Here is a 25,563-nt window from a genome sequence, read left to right as displayed (position 1 = left end):
ATATCTGACAATGAACTGTTCCAGTGTTGGGTGACGTAGAGCATGATTCTCTGCTATGAAATGCAGACTGATTCTCTGCTGACATGAAGCCAGATTCTCTGTTATGGGACCTCTCTCCTCTGCCTGGGTGCCTGGGCCTAAATATCTGACAATGAACTGTTCCAGTGTTGGGTGACGTGAAGCCTGATTCTCTGCTATGACGTGAAGACTGATTCTCTGCTGACATGAAGCCAGATTCTCTGTTATGGGACCTCTCTCCTCTGCCTGGGTGCCTGGGCCTAAATATCTGACAATGAACTGTTCCAGTGTTGGGTGACGTGAAGCCTGATTCTCTGCTATGACATGCAGACTGATTCTCTGCTGACATGAAGCCAGATTCTCTGTTAAGGGACCTCTCTCCTCTGCCTGGGCCTAAATATCTGACAATGGACTGTTACAGTGGTGGGTGACGTGAAGCCTGATTCTCTGCTATGACATGAAGACTGATTCTCTGCTGACATATAGCCAGATTCTCTGTTAATGGACCTCTCTCCTCTGCCTGGGTGCCTGGGCCTAAATATCTGACAATGGACTGTTACAGTGGTGGGTGACGTGAAGCCTGATTCTCTGCTATGACATGAAGACTGATTCTCTGCTGACATGAAGCCAAATTCTCTGTTATGGGACCTCTCTCCTCTGCCTGGGTGCCGGGGCCTAAATATATGACAATGGACTGTTACAGTGGTGGGTGACGTGAAGCCTGATTCTCTGCTATGACATGCAGACTGATTCTCTGCTGACATGAAGCCAGATTCTCTGTTAAGGGACCTCTCTCCTCTGCCTGGGTGCCTGGGCCTAAATATCTGACAATGGACTGTTACAGTGGTGGGTGACGTGAAGCCAAATTCTCTGCTATTGGACCACTCTCCAATTGATATTGGTTAATTTTTATTAATTTTATTTTAATTTTTTTCATTTCCCTATCCACATTTGTTTGCAGGGGATTTACCTACATGTTGCTGCCTTTTGCAGCCCTCTAGCTCTTTCCTGGGCTGTTTTACAGCCTTTTTAGTGCCGAAAAGTTTGGGTCCCCATTGACTTCAATGGGGTTTGGGTTCGGGACGAAGCTCGGGTCGGGTTCAGATCCCGAACCCGAACATTTCCGGGGAAGTTCGGCCAAACTTCTCGAACCCGAACATCCAGGTGTTCGCTCATTTCTACTCATCTCTAGTCATCAATATTTAACTCCTGGAAAACATCTCTAAAAGCATGCAGATGGAAACTACCCCTTAATTGTTCTTGTGTCTCTGTCTTATTTTCCTCAAAGCTCGACAGATCTGGATGCCAAACCATAGAGGTCCAATCTGAAATCTTCAAACTAAACAAAACTGGCTTGGTAAAGCAATTTACTGGTTTGGCCTCTATCACTGAAGAGGGGACTGGTAAGTGTTCTTATCTACTATTACTAAAGCCCCATGCAAATGAACATATCGCAGATCAGCTAAATACGGATATGGTCCTTGTATCATCCACATTTAAATTGTGGACCCATTGTTCCTTATTGGCCAGTGGTCTGCATTTCTTTTATATATTCTATCTTTTAGCAGGATAGACATATGGATTCGTAAAGAATATGGGTGAAGCATGTCCTATACTTTTCCTATACTTGGCTGCAATAGGTGAACCCTGGACTGTCAATGGGTCCCCCCCCCCCCCAAAAAAAAAATGCAGAACCACACGGACCACATTCGTATTTTGTGGATCCATAATTTGTGGACCGCAAAAAGGTGTGGATTAGGTCTCGGTCAAATTTCAGTATACTACAATTAGTATTTGATCAGCTTTTATGACAGTGGAGCCTAAAGAGAAAAAGTATAGTGGAAAGATGTGTGCTGGTTTGGCTTGCAAATACTGATGGAAAATACTGACCAAGTGAATAGGGCCAGCGGCACAGTGGGTTAGCGTTAGCACGGATCCGGCAGGCTGTTTCTTGCCGAAACAGCCTGCTGGACACTGCTACCGCAAGTGTGAAAGTAGCCTTAATGCCGTTTTTGAAGCCCAAACCAGGTGTGGATCTTAAAGGGATAGTGAGTGTAAAGGACAGATACTAACTCAACTGCAAAGACTGTATCAGAAAACCCAACCAGTAAACGTAGCCTTGAGGTGGAAAAATATTCAAAAGTGTTTATTTTTTACTTATTTTTCAATTTTTATGTAGGGGTGGATCAGTCAACATCCAGTGAAACAAGCATATCTACTGTCATCAACAGACTGTCATTTGTTCATACTGATAAGGACTATAAGCCTGGGATACCATATAGTGGACTGGTGAGTCTTATAGGACCCCTTCTCCTTTATATACTATTTGCATTGCAGGTCATACATTGCATTTACAGTATATGTTATGATTTATTTTTCAGATTAAAATGGAAGATGCAGATGGTAATCCAATACCAGACACTGCGGTTTTTCTTCAGAGCAGATCTAATTTAGTCAATCTGACTTTAGTGACAGATGAGAATGGTCAAGCATCCTTTACTTTAAATACCAGCAACTGGGAAGCCAAAATGTACTTGAAGGTACCAATCAATGTCTGCTTAGCTTACAGTAGGCTGCAATTTGTGTGTGTGTGTGTGTGTGTGATGGGGATCAGAATCTCTTCACTGTGTGCTGTGTATGGTAGACATCAGAGCAGCTCATTTCCTGTTTCTGCTCCGACCTCGCCCTTCCCTCTACATCTACTTCTATAGACAACAGCTGTACCCTGATCTGACCTTTATCTCTTTGCTTCCTGTGTATGGATTTTATCAGTGAACTCGGACTGAGTGAACAAAAGGGACACAGAAAGAGGCATTTTTCTGTGATGATATATTCCAAAAGTTCTTATTTTACCTTATATTTATTATTTTAGTATATACAATATATTCTATTTATTTATGGACCCCTTAAGGACTCAGGGCGTACCGGTACGTCCTAACTTTAAATCGGGATTCCGGCGCCACGGACCCCCCCCATATCGGCGATCGCAGAAAACCGCAGGTCAATTCAGACCTGCGGTTTTCTGCGTTTCCGGTCCATTCGGGTGTCCTGTGACCCGATGAAAAGGAAAAAGACTGCGATCGGTGGCGTGATTACACACCACCAATCGCAGTGCGAAGATTTGGAGAGGCGGTGCTGGCCCTGGTGCTGAACAATGCTGTCCAGGGTGCTGATTGGTGCAGGGGAGAGAGGCGCGAGATACAAACTTCCTGCGCTCCTCTCCCCCCTCCTCTTCCTGTTCTGCACGAGCACCCGGCAGCATCGTCCAGCACCAGCTCCTGTGCCCCCCTAATCGCCATCCATCACCCTCCTGCACCCATCGCCACCCAGGTAGGTTAGGATCAGTGAGGGAGAGGCACTGTTAGGCAGGGAAAGAAAGGAAAAGTTAGTTAGGAAAAAAAAAAAGCACTTTTATTCCAAACTTTCTTTGATCCATCTATCAGCCCTCCCTGCCACTTGCCCCCCCCCCCCTACCTTTTGCTGGCAGTCCTGGAATCCAGATTCCCACAGTGGGGTTTACTGAAATTGACTATTTTAGTTTTTTTTTCAGTAACCCACTGGTGAATCTGATGGTGGAGCAGACGAATCTGCACGCCCAACAGTTTGTCGCTCAAAACCCAGGCTCATTTTTGGCTAGACCCGGTGGCTGGACGCTGATCAGTGCAGCCGAGATGAGGACATTTTGGGGCCTCATGCTGCATATGGGTCTAGTCCAAAAACCCAGTGTCAGGCAAAACTGGAGTGGGGACGTCCTATACCAGACCCCACTGTACAGTATGGTCATGACACGTCCCCGGTTTGAGGCCATCCGGAAATGTCTGCATTATTCCGATAATGCAGCATGTCCACCCTAAGGTGATCCTGCCTATGACCGGCTGTATAAGATACGGCCGGTCATCGATCACTTTGGGGCCAAATTCATGGAGGCCTACGTACCTGGAAGGGAGGTCGCGGTTGATGAGTCTCTCGTTGCGTTCAAGGGGAGACTCAGTTTCTGCCAATATATTCCCACAAAGCGGGCGAGGTATGGCGTGAAGCTATACAAAATTTGTGAGAGTACCTCAGGGTACACTTACAAATTTCGTGTGTACGAGGGGACGAGATTCCCGTATTCAACCCCCAGAATGTCCCCCCACTCTGGGTGTTAGCGGGAAACTCGTGTGGGACCTTATGTACCCACTGCTGGATAACGGTTACCACTTGTACGTGGATAACTTTTATACCAGCATTCCCTTGTTCAGGTCCCTTGCCGCCAGAGCCACGTTCGCTTGTGGGACCGTGCAGAAAAATCAATGCGGCCTCCCTGCCTACCCCCTCCAGGTACCTATCCCAGGGATGAGACCTGTGCACTTACCAGTGGAATCCTGTTGCTGGTCAGGTATAAGGACAAGAGGGATGTCCTTATGCTGTCCACAATCCACGGTAACAGCACCACCCCAGTCTCTGTGCGAGGTACCACGGCAACGGTCCTCAAACCCGATTGTATTGTCGACTACAATCGGTAAATGGGAGGAGTTGATCTCTCTGATCAAGTCCTCAAGCCATATAACGCCATGCGCAAAACCCGGGCATGGTACAAAAAGGTTGCGGTCTACTTAATACAACTCTTTTGTACTATCCCGAAGCGCTGGCAGTACAGGGACATTCCTCCAGTTCTATGAGGCAGTCCTCAAGGCCCTGATCTTTTCAGACCGGGAAAGAGCAGGCCGGAGTACCTCGGGAACATGAGGCGCCCGGATCGTCCCTGGCCAACACTTTCCAGGTGTGGTCCCCCATACTGGAAAGAAGGGACGAACCCAAAAAAAGTGCAGAGTGTGTCGCAGGAGGGGGATACGGAAGGACACCACCACTCAGTGCGACACGTGCCCCAATCATCCGGGCCTCTGCGTTATCGATTGCTTCAGGGAGTATCACAATTCCATGTAGTACTACATTTTTATAATCCCCAACAGTCCACTAGAGAACATAAAAAACTATGGCTCTCAGCCTTTGGAGACATGAAAAAAACAATTTTTTTTGCCCCCAAAAATATTAGTTTTAGTGCAGGCATCCTCAAACTGAGTGTGAGGACGAGCACTCTCACAATTGGCATACATTTATTGGAAACCTGATATAAAGATTAGCTAAGATAAATAAAACAATAATACAATAAAATAATGTACATACAGTCATGTGAAAAAATTAGGACACCCTTTGAAAGCATGTGGTTTTTTGTAACATTTTTAATAAAAGGTTATTTCATCTCCGTTTCAACAATACAGAGAGATTAAAGTAATCCAACTAAACAAAGAAAACTGAAGAAAAGTCTTTTCAAGATCTTCTGTAAATGTCATTCTACAAAAATGCCTATTCTAACTGAGGAAAAAGATAGGACACCCTTGCCCCTAATAGCGAGTGTTACCTCCTTTGGCTGAAATAACTGCAGTGAGACGGTTCTTGTAGCCATCTACCAGTCTTCGACATCGGTCTGAGGAAATTTTACCCCACTCCTCAATGCAGAACTTTTTCAGCTGTGAGATGTTTGAGGGGTTTCTTGCACGTACAGCCCTTTTCAAGTCACCCCACAGCATCTCAATGGGATTCAAATCTGGACTTTGACTTGGCCATTCCAGGACTCTCCATTTCTTCTTTTTCAGCCAATCTTTGGTTGATTTACTAGTATGTTTTGGGTCATTGTCATGTTGCATGGTCCAGTTCCGCTTCAGCTTTAATTTTCTAACTGATGGTCTCACATGTTCTTCAAGCACCTTCTGATACACAGTAGAATTCATCGTGGATTCTATGATGGTGAGCTGACCAGGTCCTGCTGCAGCAAAGCAGCCCCAAACCATGACACTTCCACCTCCATGCTTCACAGTTGGTATGAGGTTCTTTTCTTGGAATGCTGTGTTTGGTTTACGCCAAACATGTCCTCTGCTGTTGTGTCCAAATAATTCAATTTTGGACTCATCTGTCCAAAGAACATTATTCCAGAAGTCCTGGTCTTTGTCAACTTTATCTCTGGCAAATGTCAGTCTGGCCTCGATGTTTCTCTTGGAAAGCAAAGGTTTCCTCCTTGCACACCTCCCATGCAAGTTAAACTTGTACAGTCTCTTTCTGATTGTAGAGGCATGTACTTCTACATCAACAGTAGCCAGAGCCTGCTGTAGTTCTCGAGATGACACTTTAGGGTTTTTGGAGACCTCTTTTAGCATCTTGCGGTCTGCTCTTGGGGTGAACTTGCTGGGGCGACCAGTCCTGGGCATGTTGGCAGTTGTTTTGAAAGCCCTCCACTTGTAGACTATCTTCCGGACAGTGGAATGGCTGATTTCAAAATCTTTTGAGATCTTTTTAAATCCCTTCCCAGACTCATAGGCTGCTACAATCTTTTTTCTGAAGTCCTCTGACAGCTCTTTTGCTCTCACCATGGTGCTCACTCTCACTTCAACAGTCAGGAGCACACCAAACTAAATGTCTGAGGTTTAAATAGGGCAAGCCTCATTCAACATGCAGAGTAACGATCTACTAATTATGTGCACCTGGTGTGATATACCTGTGTGAGATCTGAGCCAATTTAAGAGGGAATACATGTGAGGGTGTCCTATCTTTTTCCTCAGTTAGAATAGGCATTTTTGTAGAATGACATTTACAGAAGATCTTGAAAAGACTTTTCTTCAGTTTTCTTTGTTTAGTTGGATTACTTTAATCTCTCTGTATTGTTGAAACGGAGATGAAATAACCTTTTATTAAAAATGTTACAAAAAAACACATGCTTTCAAAGGATGTCCTAATTTTTTCACATGACTGTATGTTCAAATGACCACAATGGGATGCTCAATGATCTCAAACAATTTGGCAATCTCTATCCGTCCTGTGAAAAATAATAATAAAAAGACCTGGTATGGCCTGATATCCACAAGAGTTCAAGCAAGAGATGGCACTCTTAAAGGTGTAGCTCCACAGGTTTTGCTAATGTACCAATGTAGTAGATAATAGCAGATGATGGTCCCGTCACATATGTTGGTATTGTTGACAGATGAGAGTAAACTTATCAGCTTTACAATTGTCGGCTTTACAGCCGCTTACCTCCCCTTCGTATGCCCCTTCAGTCCTGCGGTTTGCTTCAGACTGGGTAAATGGGGCTCGTCGGATACGGCTTGTGCCGTTGTTGTGTTTGGTGGCCGGGCTTATTGACTGCCGATCGCTTACCTCCAAAATCTTATGGTACGGAGCGGGCGTGAGAAGCCTCCGGCTGGTAAAGGGCTGGCGTCTCACGTGGTTCTGTTTGGTATCCGCGTTTGATACTTGCGGGGTATGATTTGCGTCACTTCCTGTGACGTGTTCTCTCTAGTACATCCGATACTTCCAAGTTGTAATTTTCGGATATCAAGAGGTACAGTACCAAAGTTCGATTTGCATGGCCATGCAATTGAAGAAATGCCAACAGGTATATGGCGCAATCCCAGACGCGTTTCGGGAGTTATCACACTCGTACCCCGCAAGTATCAAACGCGGATACCAAACAGAACCACGTGAGACGCCAGCCCTTTACCAGCTGGAGGCTTCTCACGCCCGCTCCGTACCATAAGATTTTGGAGGTAAGCGATCGGCAGTCGGTAAGCCCGGCCACCAAACACAACAACGGCACAAGCCGTATCCGACGAGCCCCATTTACCCAGTCTGAAGCAAACCACAGGACTGAAGGGGTATACGAAGGGGAGGTAAGCGGCTGTAAAGCCGACAATTGTAAAGCTGATAAGTTTACTCTCATCTGTCAACAATACCAACATATGTGACGGGACCATCATCTGCTATTATCTACTACATTGGTACATTAGCAAAACCTGTGGAGCTACACCTTTAAGAGTGCCATCTCTTGCTTGAACTCTTGTGGATATCAGGCCATACCAGGTCTTTTTATTATTATTTTTCACAGGACGGATAGAGATTGCCAAATTGTTTGAGATCATTGAGCATCCCATTGTGGTCATTTGAACATATGTACATTATTTTATTGTATTATTGTTTTATTTATCTTAGCTAATCATTATATCAGGTTTCCAATAAATGTATGCCAATTGTGAGAGTGCTCGTCCTCACACTCTTTTTTAAAACTTTATCTACTTCCGAGAGGTAGGGTGTCCTCTCTCTGGATTTGCAGCACCACACCATATAGCTACATAGAGAGCAGCCACCACCAATTTGACATCCTCAAACTACGGCCCTCCAGATGTTGTAAAACTATAACTCCCAGCATGCCCAGACAACCTACAGCCATCAGCAAGGCATGGTGGGAATTGTAGTTTTACAACATCTGGAGGGCCGCAGTTTTAGGATGCCTGCTTAGTGTCTCCAAAAGTCTGAGAGCCATACATATTGGGCATTGTCGCGTGCGTGCGTAAAAGTCATCGATATAAAAGTAACTTTTGACCAAACGCCTCGGATGAACGGTGTTAAAAATATAAAATAAAAACGGTGCCAAAACACCAATTTTTGGGCAAAATTTCCATTTGAATCCTTTTTGCCGGTAATAAAGCAAGGGTAACAGCCAAACAAAACTCAATATTTATTGCCCCGATTCTGTAGTTTGCAGAAACACCCCATATGTGGTCGTAAATGGCTATATAGCCGCAGGGCAGGGCATAGAACGAAGGGAACTCCATATGGTTTCTGGAAGGCAGATTTTAATGGACAGTTTTTTTTTTTTTTACACCATGTCCCATTAGAAGCCCCCCCTGATGTAGCCTAGACTAGAAACTCCAAAAAAAGTGACCCCATCTAAGAAACTACACCCCTCAAGGTATTCAAAAGTTACTTTACAAACTATGTTAACCCTTTAGGTGTTCCACAAAACTAAATAGCGAATGTAGAAACAATTTTAGAATTTAATTTTTTTGTTACATTGCCTCAAAAAAGAGTAATATAGAGCAACCAAAAATCATATTTACCCCTAAAATAGTCCCAAAACAACAACCACCTTATCCCGTAGTTTCCTAGATGGGGTCACTTTTATGGAGTTTCTACTCTAGGGGTGCATCAGGGGGCTTGAAAGGGTACATGGTGTAAATAAACCAGTCCAGCAAAATCTGCCTTCCAAAAACCATATGACGTTCCTCTTCTTCTATGTCCTGCTGTTTAGCCAAATAGTAGTTCACGACCACATATGGGGTGTTTCTGCAAACTACAGAATCAGGGCAACCCATTTTCAGTTTTGTTTCGCTGTTAACCCATTTTTTCCAGTAATAAAGTAAGGGTTAAATTGGAAAAATTTTCAAAAAAATAGAAATTTCGAAATTGTTTCTCCATTTGCCATTAACTCTTGTGGAACACCTAAAGGGTTAACAAAGTTTGTAAACCCAATTTTGAATACCTTGAGGGATGTACTTTCTTAGATGGAGTCACTTTTTTGAAATTTCTATTCAAGGGGTGCAACAGGAGGCTTCAAATGGGACATGGTATAAACAAAACCAGTCCTGCCAAATCTGCCTTCCAAAACCCATATGGTGTTTCCCTCCTTCTAAGTGCTCCCGTTCGGCCAAACAGTAGTTTACGACCACATATGGGGTGTTTCTGCAAACTACAGGATCAGGGCAACCCATTTTGAGTTTTGTTTGGCAGTTAACCCTTGTTTTACTCCTGGAAACAATTTATTATATTGGAAAATTTTCCAAAAATCGTTAATTTCTAACGATAATTTGTTTTCCCTTAGTCCTAACAGCAGCACAGATGGGGTTAACTGCCCCTGTGGACTGGTAGGACCGGCGGAATTTTAATGAGCCCAAGAACCAATAAACGATCTTCAGCTCCCTGAAAGGGAGGAGATCACCCCCCAGCCCACCGTGTTTTTAACAAGTATGATGTATTTAGGGAGGGATAATTGTGTGCTGCTGTTAGGACTAAGGGAAAACAAATTATCGTTAGAAATTAACGATTCCCTTACGTCCTACCAGCAGCACAGATGGGGAGATAGCAAGATAAAACCCCTAGGGAGGGTCCTCATGCCTGGCAGAACTAAGAACTGTCTGCCCAAAAGCCGAAAACTCTACCATCCTAGCATCTATCCTATAATGGGAGATGAAGGTTGACTCAGAGCTCCAGGAGGCCGCCTTACAGATCAACTCTAAGGGGAGAAGGCTTCTTTCCGCAACCGAGGTGGAGACCGCCCTAGTAGAATGGGCTCTCACAAACTCGGGAGGATCTAAGGTTTGGGAGACAAAGGCTTCCCTAATGGCCTCCTTGATCCAGCGACTAATGGTGGCTTTAGACGCTTTACGGCCTTTAGACTTACCGGCAAACAGAATAAGGAGATTCTCATCTATCCTGAACTCTCTGGATCTATCCACATAGATCTGGAGGCATCTAGAAATATCCAGCGGGTCTCTAGCTGGAGTATCAGAGGAGGAGGCTGTAAACAAAACTGGTAAAGAGATTACCTGGTTGATGTTTTGAAAGGTAGGCACCTTAGGCCTGAAGTATTGTAAAAACTTCAGGAGCACTCTGTCCTGTAAGAAAATAATGTATGGATGAATTGCAGAGAAAGCCTGCAATTCAGAGACTCTTTTGGCTGAGGCTATAGCCAGAAGAAAGACCATCTTTAAAGTTAAATATTTGAAATCTACCTCCTCCAAAGGCTCGAAGGGGGGAGATGCTAGCCCCCTGAGCACTACTGAAAGATCCCACTGGGGAATGGGTTTCAGTATAGTAGGCTTTAGTCTCTCCGCTCCCTTCAGGAAGCGTTTGATGAGTGGGTCCCGAGAATATGGCCTGTTGAGACAGGCCGAGATGGCACAAATTTGTACCTTCAAGGTAGCTGGAGATAGGCCTCTATCTAATCCATCTTGAAGGAATTGTAGTATCGCAGGAAGGGGCGGATCTGCAGAAGCCACCTGTTTGGAATCACACCATGCCACGAAGATTCTCATGATCCTGGAGTAGGCCTTCTTTGTAGACTCTGCTCGGGAATGCGACAAAGTTCTCAGGACCGACTCGGAAAGCCCTTCTATGTTGGGAAGGGACTGATCAACCTCCAGGCTGTCAGGTTGAACCTGTGCAGATCTGGGCAGAGGTGAGTGTCCCACGACACCAGGGTCTGCTCCGGGGGGAGTCTCCAATATTGTCCCCGACTCATCTGAATGAGCTGGGTAAACCAGGATCTTCTGGGCCAAAACGGTATGATGGCTATTACCGAGGCCTGATCCTGACGGATTTTCATCAATAACCTCGGTATCATGGAAAACGGAGGGAAGATGTAAGCCAGCCTGAACCTCCACGGTATCGACAGAGCATCTATCGCCAGGGGGTTGTCTTCCCTGTACAGGGAACAGAACCTCAGCACCTTGGCGTTGAATCTGGTTGCCATGAGATCCACCTCTGGCATACCCCAACTGTGAACTAGCTGCCTGAAGACCTCCGGATGCAGAGACCACTCCATGGTCGGTAATCCTCGACTTAAGCGGTCTGCTATCATATTGAGGGAGCCTTGAATATGAACGGCGGATAAATGGGAAAGGTTCAACTCTGCCCACCGAAGGATCACCCCGATCTCTGATAGAAGGGGTAATGACCTTGTGCACCTCTGCTTGTTTATATAGAGAACCGCAGTCATATTGTCTGACTGGACTTTCACCGCTTTGCCCCGAATCTGAGGGGCGAAGTGAAGGAGGGCTAGCCGGATAGCTTGCATCTCGCGAAGATTGGAAGAAAGATGCCGCACCAGGGGGGACCAGGATCCCTGTACTGGGGATCCGTCCAGGTGAGTGCCCCAGCCTACAAGGGACGCGTCTGTAGTCAATATGACCCAAGTTGGTTGGGTCATAGACTTCCCTGCTGGCAGTCGAAACCACCATCTGAGGGAATTCCGGGTTTGACCGGACAGGGAGCACAGGGAATCTAGCCCCGCAGGGCTGCCGTTCCATAAGTGTAAGACCTCCGACTGAAGAGGATGAAGGTGCCATAGTGCCCAAGGGACTGCGTCCGCCGCCGCTGACATGAGCCCCAGAATCTTCATGAGAGTCCGGATAGAGACTCGACGAGGGACATAAAGGACCTTTGCCAGGTCCTGAATCCGCGCTTTCCTTTCTTGAGTCAACCGGAGGGACATCTCCACAGAGTCGACCACGAATCCTAAATAATGGATTGAAGTCGATGGGCTCACATTTGACTTCTGCCAGTTGATAATCCAGCCTAGGCGGAGGAGAAAGGAGATTGCGATCTGAAGATGGTGGGTAAGGATCGGAACTGAAGAGGCTATGAAAAGCCAATCGTCCAGATAAGGAATAATAGTCAGACCTTGAAGTCTCAAAGCTGCCACCACCGACACCACCACCTTGGTGAAGATAAGGGGGGCAGAAGAGATTCCGAAGGGAAGCGCGGTGAACTGAAAGTGCCTGCGAACCCCTGAAATCTGGACCGCGATCCTGAGGAATTTCCGGGAAGCGGAATGGATCGGAATATGAAGATACGCATCTATGAGGTCCAGAGTAGCCATGACATCCCTGAGGTTGAGGATATGGGCGACTGACCTTATGGTTTCCATGCGAAACCTTGTTTTCCTTATAAATCGATTGAGAAATCTCAAGTCTATGATAATCCGGAGGTCTCCCGTCTTCTTGGGAACCAGGAACACTGGTGAGTAAATGCCTAGGCCTCTCTCCCCTGCCGGCACCTCCTCTAGGGCTCCCTTGGAAATATAGTCCTGGATGTAAGATTTCAGGACCACTTGTTTGGCCGACCCGAAGTTTCGTGTGGCGATGAATCTCTCTGGGGGGAGAGAGATAAAGTCTACCCGGTACCTGACGGAGACTAAGTCCAGAACCCAAGGGTCTGCGATCAACTGACTCCAAGAGTCTTTGAAATGGGAGAGGCGGCCCCCCACGGGAGTTTGGGGGAGTGGTACGGGAAAGTCTAGAGGAGACACTGCAGGGGCAGCAGGGCTTATCCAAGAGCCTCGAAGAGGCCCATAGTCAGGAGGGTTTTGCCTCCTTGGTGGTTTTACGGGAGCGCCTTGAATATTTACGAGACGGTCCCCCCCAATCTCTGCGCCTAGACTGCTGCCCCGGACGTCCTTTGTGCTTCTTCTCCTGTCTGGGGCGTCCCCGAAAGGGCTGCTGGGGGAGGCTCTTCCCCTTTATGTCGGAAAGCCCCTCCATTATCTTTCCAATTCGGACCCGAAAAGCCTATCCGGTTCGAAGGGGAGCCCACAAAGGTTGAACTTGGACGCGTTTTCCGCGATCCAAGGTTTCAGCCAAAGTGGTCTGCGGGCAGCCGAAACTAGGGCCATAGTTTTGGCGGCCAGCTTCAGCTGCATCTGGGTGGAGTCAACTAGGAAGTCCGTAGCCAGGTTGGCTGATTTGAAGGCTGCCAGGATATCATCTCTGGATACGCTCTGGTCCACGTCTGTCTGGATCTGGTTGAGCCTAGAGCGTAAATAGGTGGCTACTTCAGTGGCCGCAATTGAAGTTGATGCGGAGGCAGCGGCCGTCGCATAACTCCTTCTAAGGGTGCACTCTGCCCTCCGGTCTAGAGGGTCCTGCAGACTAGACCCATCGTCTGCAGGGACTAGAGTGCGCCGGGACAACTTGGCTATAGCCATGTCCACCTTGGGAACGGAACCCCACGATTCCACCAAGGGTTTAGCCATCGGGTACATGAGTTTAAACTTTCTGGTGAGAACTGGACCTTTCTCAGGCTTTCGCCATTCTGTGCGCATCACAGAGAGAAGGGTCTCATCCGCTCTGAAGACACGCTGTGTCCGTCCGGCGGGATCGGAGGACTCCCCAATGTCAACATCCTGGTCCCCCGACCTGATGGACTTAAGTAACTTCTGCGTCTTTTCTGGAGGGAAAAAGCAAGAAGTCTTTTCGACTGGTGCGACCACATCCATGGGAGTCTGAGAGGGTCCTGGTAACCTCTCATTAAGTAAACGCACCACTCCCTTAATGGAATCATCCATGCATGTCTTCGTCCACTGAAACATTTCCTGCATCGTGGGTTCCGTGGATGCCGTGCGACAACTCTTACATCTAGAGTAGAGACAGCGTCGTCTAAGGGCGTGTTGCATTCAAAACACGCCAAATGCTTCCTCTTGGCCCCAGCCTTTCGCTGATCCGGATCCCTAGGGGAAGCCATAGTCTGTAATTGGAAAGAAAAAACACCTACAAAAATTGGAGGTGGAGAAACAAGACCTTCTTAAGGGGGCCCACCAGCACTAGAAGAAAAATAGAGCTGGAGAAGAGGAACAACAAACCCAAGCCAAGCAATACTACAAAGGATATCTCAAGGCACAGGGAACTCTGGAGCTAGCTTGTCAAAGACAGGCTCTGGGCGCTTAAAAGGAGAAAGCCCCGCCCCCTGGGCGGGTCCTAGATTGTAAATAGCCCAGAGATATGAGAGCCAATAGTGGCTCAACCTGCTGTAAGTAGCTCCCCCGGTTAATCCTGGATCCCAGGATGTATATAGGGGAACAATTTAATAAAGGAGGTGAGGATAGAACCTCAGATCGCGCTGCGAAAAAACCGGAAGTGAGGTAGCGCACCTAGTGCGTGTCACTTCCGGAAGATGGAGGCGCCCATAGCGCCGCACGCATGTGGCGATAGGAAGAAACGGGACACCGCACAATACTGAAAGAAGAGGGGAGGGGGACACCCCTCTCCGCGACTGGTACCCCAGGTACAAAAATCGCCGCAATCAGCCTAAAATAAAGGCAAATGAGAGCCAAAAAACGGGGCGATCCTTTTTAAGAAAGAAAGAGAGTCCTTAGCACTCTCAGCTCCCTGAGAGGGAGCGATACGCCAGTCCACCTGTCCAGAGGACAGAAAAAAACACGGTGGGCTGGGGGGTGATCTCCTCCCTTTCAGGGAGCTGAAGATCGTTTATTGGTTCTTGGGCTCATTAAAATTCCGCCGGTCCTACCAGTCCACAGGGGCAGTTAACCCCATCTGTGCTGCTGGTAGGACGTAAGGGAAATATACATTTCTAAATTGTTTCTCAATCTGCCATTAACTCTTGTGGAAGACCTAAAGGGTTAATAAAGTTTGAAAAAACAGTTTTGAATACCTTGAGGGGTGTAGTTTCTAGAATTTTTGGGAGGTTTATATTATCTAAGCCTCACAATATGACTTCAAACCTGAACTGGTCCATAAAAAGTGGGATTTTGAAGATTTCTGAAAAACTTCAAAATTTGCTACTAAAGTTCTAAGCCTTGTAACATCCCCAAAAAATAAAATATAATTCCCAGAATGCTACAAACATGAAGTAGACATATGGGGAATGCAAAATCATCAAAATTTTTGGGGGTATTACTATGTATTACAGAAGTATAGAAACTGAAACTTTGAAATTTGCTAATTTTTCAAAGTTTTTGGTAAAATTTTGGTAAAATCTCAGAACGGCCTGGGTAAGTCAAAGCGTTTTAAAGTTATGAGCACTTAAAGTGACACTGGTCAGATTTGCAAAAAATGGCCAAGTCCTTAAGGTGAAATAGGGCTGAGTCCTTAAGGGGTTAAGGTAAAGTAGTTTGGTGTGTGCATATATATATATATATATATATATATATATCTGAACTGATGCATCACAGGATTGGGGTTTTGTATAAGTGCTTCTAGTTACTCCCCACTTCCCATAAAAAAACTTTGTAGTGCTTAAATTGTTTTATTATCAATTAAGAGACCCATGTGAAAGATTCTATAGCATTTGTGCTTGTCACACACATATATATATATATATATATATATATATATATACAGTACAGACCAAAAGTTTGGACACACCTTCTCATTCAAAGAGTTTTCTTTATTTTCATGACTATGAAAATTGTAGATTCACACTGAAGGCATCAAAACTATGAATTAACACATGTGGAAATATATACATAACAAAAAAGTGTGAAACAACTGAAAATATGTCATATTCTAGATTCTTCAAAGTAGCCACCTTTTGCTTTGATTACTGCTTTGCACACTCTTGGCATTCTCTTGATGAGCTTCAAGAGGTAGTCACCTGAAATGGTTTTCACTTAACAGGTGTGCCCTGTCAGGTTTAATAAGTGGAATTTCTTGCTTATAAATGGGGTTGGAACCATCATTTGCGTTGTGGAGAAGTCAGGTGGATACACAGCAGTAGGACAGACAACAAGCAGAAGAGTCTTGTTTGGGCTAAAGAATACAAGGAATGGACATTAGACCAGTGGAAATCTGTGATTTGGTCTGATGAGTCCAAATTTGAGATCTTTGGTTCCAACCACCGTGTCTTTGTGCGACGCAGAAAAGGTGAACGGATGGACTCTACATGCCTGGTTCCCACCGTGAAGCATGGAGGAGGTGTGATGGTGTGGGGGTGCTTTGCTGGTGACACTGTTGGGGATTTATTCAAAATTGAAGGCATACTGAACCAGCATGGCTACCACAGCATCTTGCAGCGGCATGCTATTCCATCCGGTTTGCGTTTAGTTGGACCATCATTTATTTTTCAACAGGACAATGACCCCAAACACACCTCCAGGCTGTCTGTGTAAGGGCTATTTGACCATGAAGGAGAGTGATGGGGTGCTGCGCCAGATGAGCTGGCCTCCACAGTCACCAGACCTGAACCCAATCGAGATGGTTTGGGGTGAGCTGGACCGCAGAGTGAAGGCAAAAGGGCCAACAAGTGCTAAGCATCTCTGGGAACTCCTTCAAGACTGTTGGAAGACCATTTCAGGTGACTACCTCTTGAAGCTCATCAAGAGAAACCCAAGAGCGTGCAAAGCAGTAATCAAAGCAAAAGGTGGCTACTAGAATATGACATATTTTCAGTTGTTTCACACTTTTTTGTTATGTATATAATTCCACATGTGTTAATTCATAGTTTTGATGCCTTCAGTTTGAATCTACAATTTTCATAGTCATGAAAATAAAGAAAACTTTTGGAATGAGAAGGTGTGTCCAAACTTTTGGTCTGTACTGTATATATATATATATATATATATATATATATATCTCTTCTGTACGTGAGTTTTGATTACACAGGGTGGGATCTTGACACTCCATAGGATTTGTATTGAGTGTGAATCCTCCCTTAAGTGAATCTTCCAAGTGTGATGTGATGTGTGGGGTATTAGGAATAGTGTTGATCACGAATATTCGAATTTCTATTGAATTTTTATCGCGAATATAGGTACTTCGGAAATTCGCGAATATTTCGAATATAGTTATATATATTCGTAATTTTGAATATTACATTTTTTTTCCTTTTTTTTAAATTTTTTTATTCAATTTTTTTTTTAAATCAGTAGACATGATCCCTCTCTGCTTCTAGCTTGTGGGCCAATAAGAAGGATGCAATATACTTGACTTTAGGAGTAGTAGTGTTTGCGAATTTTGCTCTATATTCGCTTTTTCGAATATTCGCTATATTGCTATATATTCTTGTTTTAGAATATTACGAATATTCGAAAAAACAAAGTTATAGCAATATAGAGAATATTCGAAAAAAAATAATATAGAGCAATTTAGCTAATATAGTGCTATAATCTTTTTTTTTATAGTTGTAATTTTTTTCCAATCTGAACTTCAGATGAGAAAAAAATTACAACTATTAGACAAAGAAGATTATAGCACTATATTAGCTAAATTGCTCTATATTTGTTTTTTTCGAATATTCGCTATATTGCTATATATTCTTGTTTTAGAATATTACGAATATTCGAAAAAACTGTTATAGCAATATATCGAATATTTGCAAAAAATCGAATATAGAGCAATTTAGCTAATATAGTGCTATAAAATTTGCATATTGCACAATCATTACTTTTCCTAATTTTTCAAGTAAAAAAAATTGCGAATTTTCGAATATTTAGCGAAAATTCTAAAAAATATTCGCTAAATATCGCGAATCCGAATATGACCCCTGCCGCTCATCACTAATTAGGAACTGTTTAACAAGCATTTTTATACTTACTATTACATTTTTGTTCTTTTTACCCTTGACATCAACAGCTGTAGGCATGAATAATATTTTAGTAACTTTCTCCCATTACAATTTACTTACTTTTTGTAGGCTAGAACGTACCTGGACACTGAGCCATATACTCCTGGTGAAATCAGGCCTAGTTATGGCATAGCCTCCTTGCATGTTGCCCAGTTCTACACTCGGAGCAAGAGCTTATTGAAGCTCTACCATTTGGACAAAGTTCTTTCATGTGAGGGGCATCAGGAGGTTTTAGTTGAATATATCATTCAGTACTCTGAGCTGATGGAGGCCAAACAACTCTATCTACATTATCTGGTGAGCAACAACACAATAAATCAATAATGCTTGGTTGCAAGTTATATTCTAGTTATCATGCAAACGTCTATTTAGGTATAATTATATGCAATACACTGGGATGAAACGTACAATCAAAGATTTGCCAACATTTCTGGATAATCATCTATAAATAAGAACTAGCTTTATACAACTACAGTAAATAAGCCTACTAGTACCGTTTACAAATAAATATCACCGGTTTGGCTGATAATCTAAGCAGGTAAATTAGCGAATTAATTTGAATTGATTGGTCTAATTAGCAAGAGGGGCTGTCCCCACAAGTGCCCACTAGCTGTTTGATTGCCAGGGCTGGACATATACAGTAGCCCGACCCTGCCAATCTCCTGCATGTGCCACTGCTCAGTGTAGTGGTGCCAGCATAGAAGCACTGATTCGATTTCGGGTACGCTTCTACTCGGAAATGTTGCAGCGCACATGCAGTCACTATTTAGGAAGACAAATGAGTGCTTCTACACTTATGCATCTACATTGAGAAGCGGATTTAGAAAACTAAAAATAAACAGGTTTTAGAGACAGATCCGTCTTGGCTATTTTAGATATAATAAAACTGGATCTGTTCAGAACGGATGCAGACAGTTGTATTATTTTGACGGAAGCATTTTTGCTGATCCATGATGGATCTAGCAAAAACACTGGTGTGAAAAAATGTCCTAGACTTGTCCATTTTGTGGCATTTTAAGGCATTTTTAAAATTGATCTGCAATCTCTAAAACAGATGCAGTCTCTAAGGCCTCTTTCACACTTGCGTTGTCCGGATCTGGGGTGTACTCCACTTCCCGGAATTACATGCCGGATCCGGAAAAACGCAAGTGTACTGAAAGTATTTGAAGACGGATCCGTCTTCAAAATGCGTTCAGTGTTACTATGGCATCCAGGACGCTATTAAAGTCCTGGTTGCCATAGTAGGAGCGGGGAGCGGGGGAGTGGTAAACGTGCAGTCCGTGCGGCTCCCGAGGCGCTCCAGAGTGACGTCAGAGCGCCCCATGCGCATGGATGACGTGTCCATGCGATCACGTGATCCATGCGATTGGGGCGCCCTGACGTCACTCTGGAGCGCCCCAGGAGCCGCACAGACGGTAAGTATACTGCTCCCCCGCTCCCCACTACACTTTAACATGGCTGCCAGGACTTTAGCGTCCCGGCAGCCATGGTAACCATTCAGAAAAAGCTAAACGTCGGATCCAGCAATGCGCCGAAACGACGTTTAGCTTAAGGCCGGATCCGGATCAATGCCTTTCAATGGGCATTAATTCCGGATCCGGCCTTGCGGCAAGTCTTCAGGATTTTTGGTCGGAGCAAAAAGCGCAGCATGCTGCGGTATTTTCTCCGGCCAAAAAACGTTCCGTTCCGGAACTGAAGACATCCTGATGCATCCTGAACGGATTTCACTCCATTCAGAATGCATTAGGATAAAACTGATCAGGATTCTTACGGCATAGAGCCCCGACGACGGAACTCTATGCCGGAAGAAAAGAACGCAAGTGTGAAAGAGCCCTAAATCTTTGAATTATAAAATGAATCTATACATGTTTTCATATTATATTTTCTTTACGTATTTATCTAAAACTTTATTTTATTTATTTTATAGTTACTTTCTAAATCTTCAATAAAAGATTATGGGTCTGTAGAAATTAACATTACAAATGATACTGAAGGTAAGATCTATAGCTGAAATTTCTGTTGTCCTGTAACCAACATTTCATGATATGATGAGTCGGTGGATCAGAATACAGTATTCCATTTTAGGATTAATTAAAAAAACATTTAGCTAAAAATATATAAATTCTAATCAGATTGTACTTTAGATTTGGTTTCCAATACATTTGCATTTTTAATAACTAAAAAATTTTTTGGGTCTGACAGTGAAGAAAGTAAATTGATGCCTGCTACAAGCATGGCTACATTTACACCACTCTCTCCACCTATGTATTCTACATAACAAAGTTGCCTAAACTATGTCTCCTTTGAAGACTACACCAAGTTTCTTATAACTTACCAAATTTGCCAAGTGAAGGAAAAGGTCACAAATTTTATAGCTAAAATATCCATACGTCATTATTGGCAACATTTTAGTGGCTTTTTTTAATGATTGTTCTTGGGTTCCTTCAAAAGATTATTTGAATCCTAATGTTTACAACTAGAGATGAGCCAGTTGAAGCTGACGAAGTGGAATTTGATCCGCATTTCAGGAAAATTTTGATTTGCACCAAAGCCGAATTTCCTCGCGATTCGTGGTAATGAATGTGAGGACATGGAGCAAGGAACTTTGGGAAGGCGGGATCACCCATAATGCCATGCATGCTGCCAATCAGCAGCCAGCCCTGTGATGTCACAGCCCTATAAATAGCCTCAGCCATCTTGTATTCTGCCAGTTTCTAGTGTACTTAGTGCAGGGAGAGATGTCAGCAGACACTAGGGACAGTGGTAGAAAAAAATTAATTATGCTAAAAATAATGATTTACAAGAGCAGGAAAGATTATTCAAGGTGTAGGGAAAGGATAGGGAGGAATCATTCCACAGCATTTATGTTAAACAGGGTTCAGTAGGGGAGGTTACAGACTTGGTAATAGGAACAATCCTAGTACACCTTGCTGCACTGACTGGGGATCCAAATTGCCATTATACAGCTCTGTAATTCCTATTCGATACAGCCATTAATAGGGTTTATTACAAGGAAATATTTCTGCATCTTATTTGCCCTTATGCGGTGCAGTTATATGTTCTAAAGCATTTTTTGGTTTGTATTAGTAGGAAAAAAGGCTTATTAGCCGTTGTGTGGTGAAGTGATAAAATTACAGCCCTTTTCGTCGTGTATAAGTTGCAAAAGTAAAATATATTTGCCACTCAGCAGTGCAGTTATATGTTCTAAAGGCTTTTGTGGCGTGTATTAGTGGAAAATGAAAAAATATATTTGCCGTTCAGTGGTGCAGTTATAAATTCTAAAGCCTTTTCTGGAGTGTATTAGTGGAAAAAAAAATATATATTTGCCTTTCAGAGGTGCAGTTATATGTTCTAAAGCCTTTTTTGGTGCGTATTAGTGCAAAAGGAAAAAATATATTTGCCGTTCAGCGGTGAAGTTACATGTTCTAAAGCCTTTTTTTGTGTGTATTAGTGGGGGAAAAAAGGGCTTATTAGCCGTTGTGTGGTGAAGTGAGAAAATTACAGACTTTTTGGGGGGTATTTGAATTTCCTTTTTATTTATTTATTTGATCTAAAAGTATGTCAGACAGAGAAGTGCCAGGCCCTGCACAGGGGAGTGGCAGAGGCTTAAATGTTTCATACCTAATATTCGCAATACATTTGTGATCTCCAGTCAGTATTTTCTTGTTTGCGAAAATCGTCAATGTAACATGCGCGTATTGCCTGCGCAATACAGGTGTGGGTCACTTTTGCTACATTTTTCAAGCTGCTAGAAGTTTCCTGAGACTGGAGAAAATACACAGTACAGTAATTCCTATCACACTACCTAACACCCTGCACTGGAACCAGCTACACTATATCACTATCTAACCTACACTGACTGTCTTCCACTAACTATCTGTATTATATATATGAACTAACTAACAATCTAATGTAATTGACTCAGCAATGTAAATGACTCAGCAAAGCACAGAGCACAGCAAAGACACTGCTCTTGCTCTCAGAACTGCAAAAAACTGCAGAAAATTGTAGCTGGGCAGTTTCTTATATAGTAAGAAGTAGACAATTTTCCTATTGGTTTCTAGGGATGTTGCTAAACTCAGACAAAGATATTGCAGCCTTCTCATTGGCCCAAAGGCAAGAAGCAGGAGGGTACTGATAAAAAAAAATCTAGAATATTCGTGATTACGAAGATATAGCACTATATTCTGAATCTTTGCAAATTCTCGAAGTGCCAATATTCACAATAAAAATTTGCGATTAGAATATTTGCGATCAACACTAAACAAGATCAGCACACTCCTCTGCTGAAATACTCTGCAATGCTGAGGAATTCTGCTCTTTTAACTCTCAGTTTGTGATATGCTACTCATCTTTTTATTTATTTTTTATTTTATTTAAAGTTTTATTAGAAATTCAAACAATACAATTCACCAAAAACGAAACATTATTATATTATTTTTCCCCTAATAAACCCTACCCCCCTGTTCATACCCAACCAACCCTCTCCCTTGTAATGCGTCTCCCCCCCCCCCCCATCAATAAGCGAAAAAGGGAGGGATAATGAGGGAGTATAGGCAGGAAAACCTTCAGGCCTCTTTCCCACGGGCGTCATATTTTTGGTCCAGATAAGAGGCGGGTGCGTTGCGGGAAAATGCGAGATTTTTCTGCGCGAGTGCAAAACATTGTAATGCGTTTTGCACACGCGTGAGAAAAATCGGCATGTTTGGTACCCAAACCCGAACTTCTTCACAGAAGTTCGGGTTTGGGATAGGGGTTGTGTAGATTGTATTATTTTCCCTTATAACATGGTTATAAGGGAAAATAATAGCATTCTGAATACAGAATGCATAGTACAATAGTGCTGGGGGGGTTAAAAAAATAAAGAAATAATTTAACTCACCTTAATCCACTTGCTCGCGCAGCGCGTCATCTCTTCTGTCTTCTTCTTTGCTGATTGCAGGAAAAGGACCTGTGGTGACATCACTCCGGTCATCACATGATCTTTTACCATGGTGATGGATCATGTGATGACCGGAGTGACGTCACCACAGGTCCTTTTCCTGCAATCAGCAAAGAAGAAGACCGAAGAGATGCTGGGCTGCTCGAGCAAGTGAGTTATTGTGAGTCACTCTAGTGACTCACAATAAGGTGAGTCAAATGACTTTTTATTTTTTTTAACCTCTCCAGCGCTATTTTACTATGCATTCTGTATACAGAATGCTATTATTTTCCCTTATAACCATGCTATAAGGGAAAATAATAAAATGATCGGGTCCCCATCCCGATCGTCTCCTAGCAACTGTGCGTGAAAATCACTTGTATGGGGCCTGCATTGCGTGGAAATCGCACAATATAGAGCATGCTGCGATTTACACGCAATGCAGAAGTGATGCGTGAAAACCAGGGCTCATGTGCACGGCCCCATAGAAATGAATAGGTCCGGATTCAGTGCGGGTGCAATGCGTTCACCTCACGCATTGCACCTGGGTGGAATACTTGCTCGTGTGAAAGGGGCTTTAAACTTTAATTCTCCCCAAATTTAAGTCCATTTTTCCTCAGTATTTCTCGGCTTATATAGAATGTTTTCATATCTCCTAATCTTATTAACCAGGTTAACCCCTGAAGTAATACTTGGAGTATTTCGAGAAAACCAAACCCTAAGCAATCAAAAGTCTTGCCAAGAACATTATTTTAATCAAAAGAATTATATTTTGGACATTCTACCTTGGTGAGGTTATTCAGTACCATACATTCCACCTTAAACGGAATCTCAACTTTCAAATACTGGATAATAAATTGATAAATTGCCCCACAATATTGTTTCAACTCTAAATATGACCAAAACATATGCAAGTGATCCACCCCAGATAAATCACACCATGGACAATTAGTAATATCCCTTAAACCAAATTTATTAAGCCATAATGGTGTGATATAGATTTGGTGCAAAATATTAAATTGAACCAAAATGTGATTAAAATGATAAGAAACTAAACTTAAATTTGCCGATATATTATCTCAATCTTCAAGGGAGATTCCCAGACAATCAATTTGCCAAGACTTTTGTCTAGGAGATTGTGTATTATTAAATTAACACTTTTAAGCAACACTTTATAAAGTTGAGAAATGTTTACCTTCTGTCCGATATTCCGTATAAATTAATAGACGAAGCAGGATATCCAGAAAATGATTACACAGGGCATGTGAGAGGAGGGGTCAAACATGGAGGCAGAGGAGGACACGAAGCAACATATATTCGATACTTCAAACCTGTAACCAGGTCCCAGCCGACACTGAACCAATAAGGGAGGGGCCGCAGGAAGCAGTGGAGACTGAAACATCAGAAGGAGGGGGACCGCCCCGTCTGCGAGCCAGGCAGCAATCATACACTGCCAGACAAGTCGGACAAACACAGGGGATCCACCAAGAGTCCGATCCAGCAGACCACAAAGGGCTCAGAGGTGGGGGCGTCCCACGGTTCAGATAGAGAGGCTCGTGTTTTGCATAGTGCAGCGGGATAGAACGGTCGGAGGGAGGAGCAACGTAGCAAACCTACATCATCACGTCTTCACCCCCTCTGACTAAGGGGCTTCATCATCGGGAGAAGAGGGGGGCAGTTTGTCCGACAGGCAGCGGCAGAGCCAGCAAATCACTAGAGTGGCCAGGAGTCAGCAAAATGGCAGCAGTGGGAGGTTGGTAGCCAAACATGCCTGGGGTAGACCACCTGCATCGCAGGAGCCTACCTACCCAGGCGGCAGCGGCGGTAGCAGTCAGTGCGTGGTGTTGGGGGGTAAAATCACCTACAAGGCGGTGTGGCAGTTTTTTCTTATGCCGCTGGAGGAGATGAACATGGCCATATGTAGAATCTGTGGGCAGAAGGTGAAGCATGGCCAGGGTGCCAATTAGAGATGAGCGAATTTATTGAAAATTCGATTCGGCTGCTTCGCCAAATTTTACAAAAAAATTTGCTTTGTGACGAATTACTTCAATACGAAGCGCATTTTTTCGAAAGTGGTGAGTGCAATAACAGGGAGCTGCAATAACGCCACGCCCGTCATTGTACTCCTCAGATGCCACGTTCATACATGATCATGGCATCTGAGTGTAAAATTAACAATAAATCAAACTTATAAAATCAAACTTACCGCCTCCATTTACTCGCGACGGTCCAGCCGGTCGAAATCCCGTGCGGCGCGAGATTACATCATCACGCCGAGCTCTTCAAGCAGGATGGAGGCTGATGGCCCGTTGCGAGCAAAAGGAGGAGGTAATTTTGAATTCTTTTGTTTTTTATACTATTTCAGGTTAAATCGATTCGCTAACAAGAAGCACAAGGAAATTCTGCTTCTAGACGAATCAAATTCATCCTGAAATTCGGATTGAATTCCACTTCATGGGATTTGATTTGCTCATCTCTAGTGCCAATGTTGGCACCACGGCCCTGCGTCAACATATGCAGCATCACCATACAGTGTCCTGGGAGAACCATGGCTTCGATGTGGTGGTCCAGCATGCCGCAGCAACCGCTGCATCAACTAGTGGCACACAGTCGATTTCAGACAGTCAAGGCTCCACCACCTCAGCTGAAGGGAACTGTCTGTCCTGAACGTGTACCTGGCC

At 43.8% G+C, this 25,563-nt stretch overlaps 1 protein-coding gene across 1 annotated transcript in view; it reads left to right on the top strand.

The window, feature by feature from the left end:
• Positions 1-25,563, top strand: part of LOC122940096 (alpha-2-macroglobulin-like) — a 174,593-nt gene that overhangs the window by 34,182 nt on the left and 114,848 nt on the right. The window contains exons 9-13 of the mRNA XM_044296442.1: positions 1,307-1,421; positions 2,198-2,307; positions 2,400-2,558; positions 18,031-18,258; positions 19,889-19,955. Coding sequence (XP_044152377.1) covers positions 1,307-1,421; positions 2,198-2,307; positions 2,400-2,558; positions 18,031-18,258; positions 19,889-19,955 — 679 coding nt within the window. The remainder of the gene's footprint in view (positions 1-1,306; positions 1,422-2,197; positions 2,308-2,399; positions 2,559-18,030; positions 18,259-19,888; positions 19,956-25,563) is intronic.

Source organism: Bufo gargarizans, chromosome 6, assembly GCF_014858855.1.
Source record: "Bufo gargarizans isolate SCDJY-AF-19 chromosome 6, ASM1485885v1, whole genome shotgun sequence".
Taxonomy (NCBI): domain Eukaryota; kingdom Metazoa; phylum Chordata; class Amphibia; order Anura; family Bufonidae; genus Bufo; species Bufo gargarizans.
This window is presented reverse-complemented; position numbering and strand designations above follow the sequence as displayed.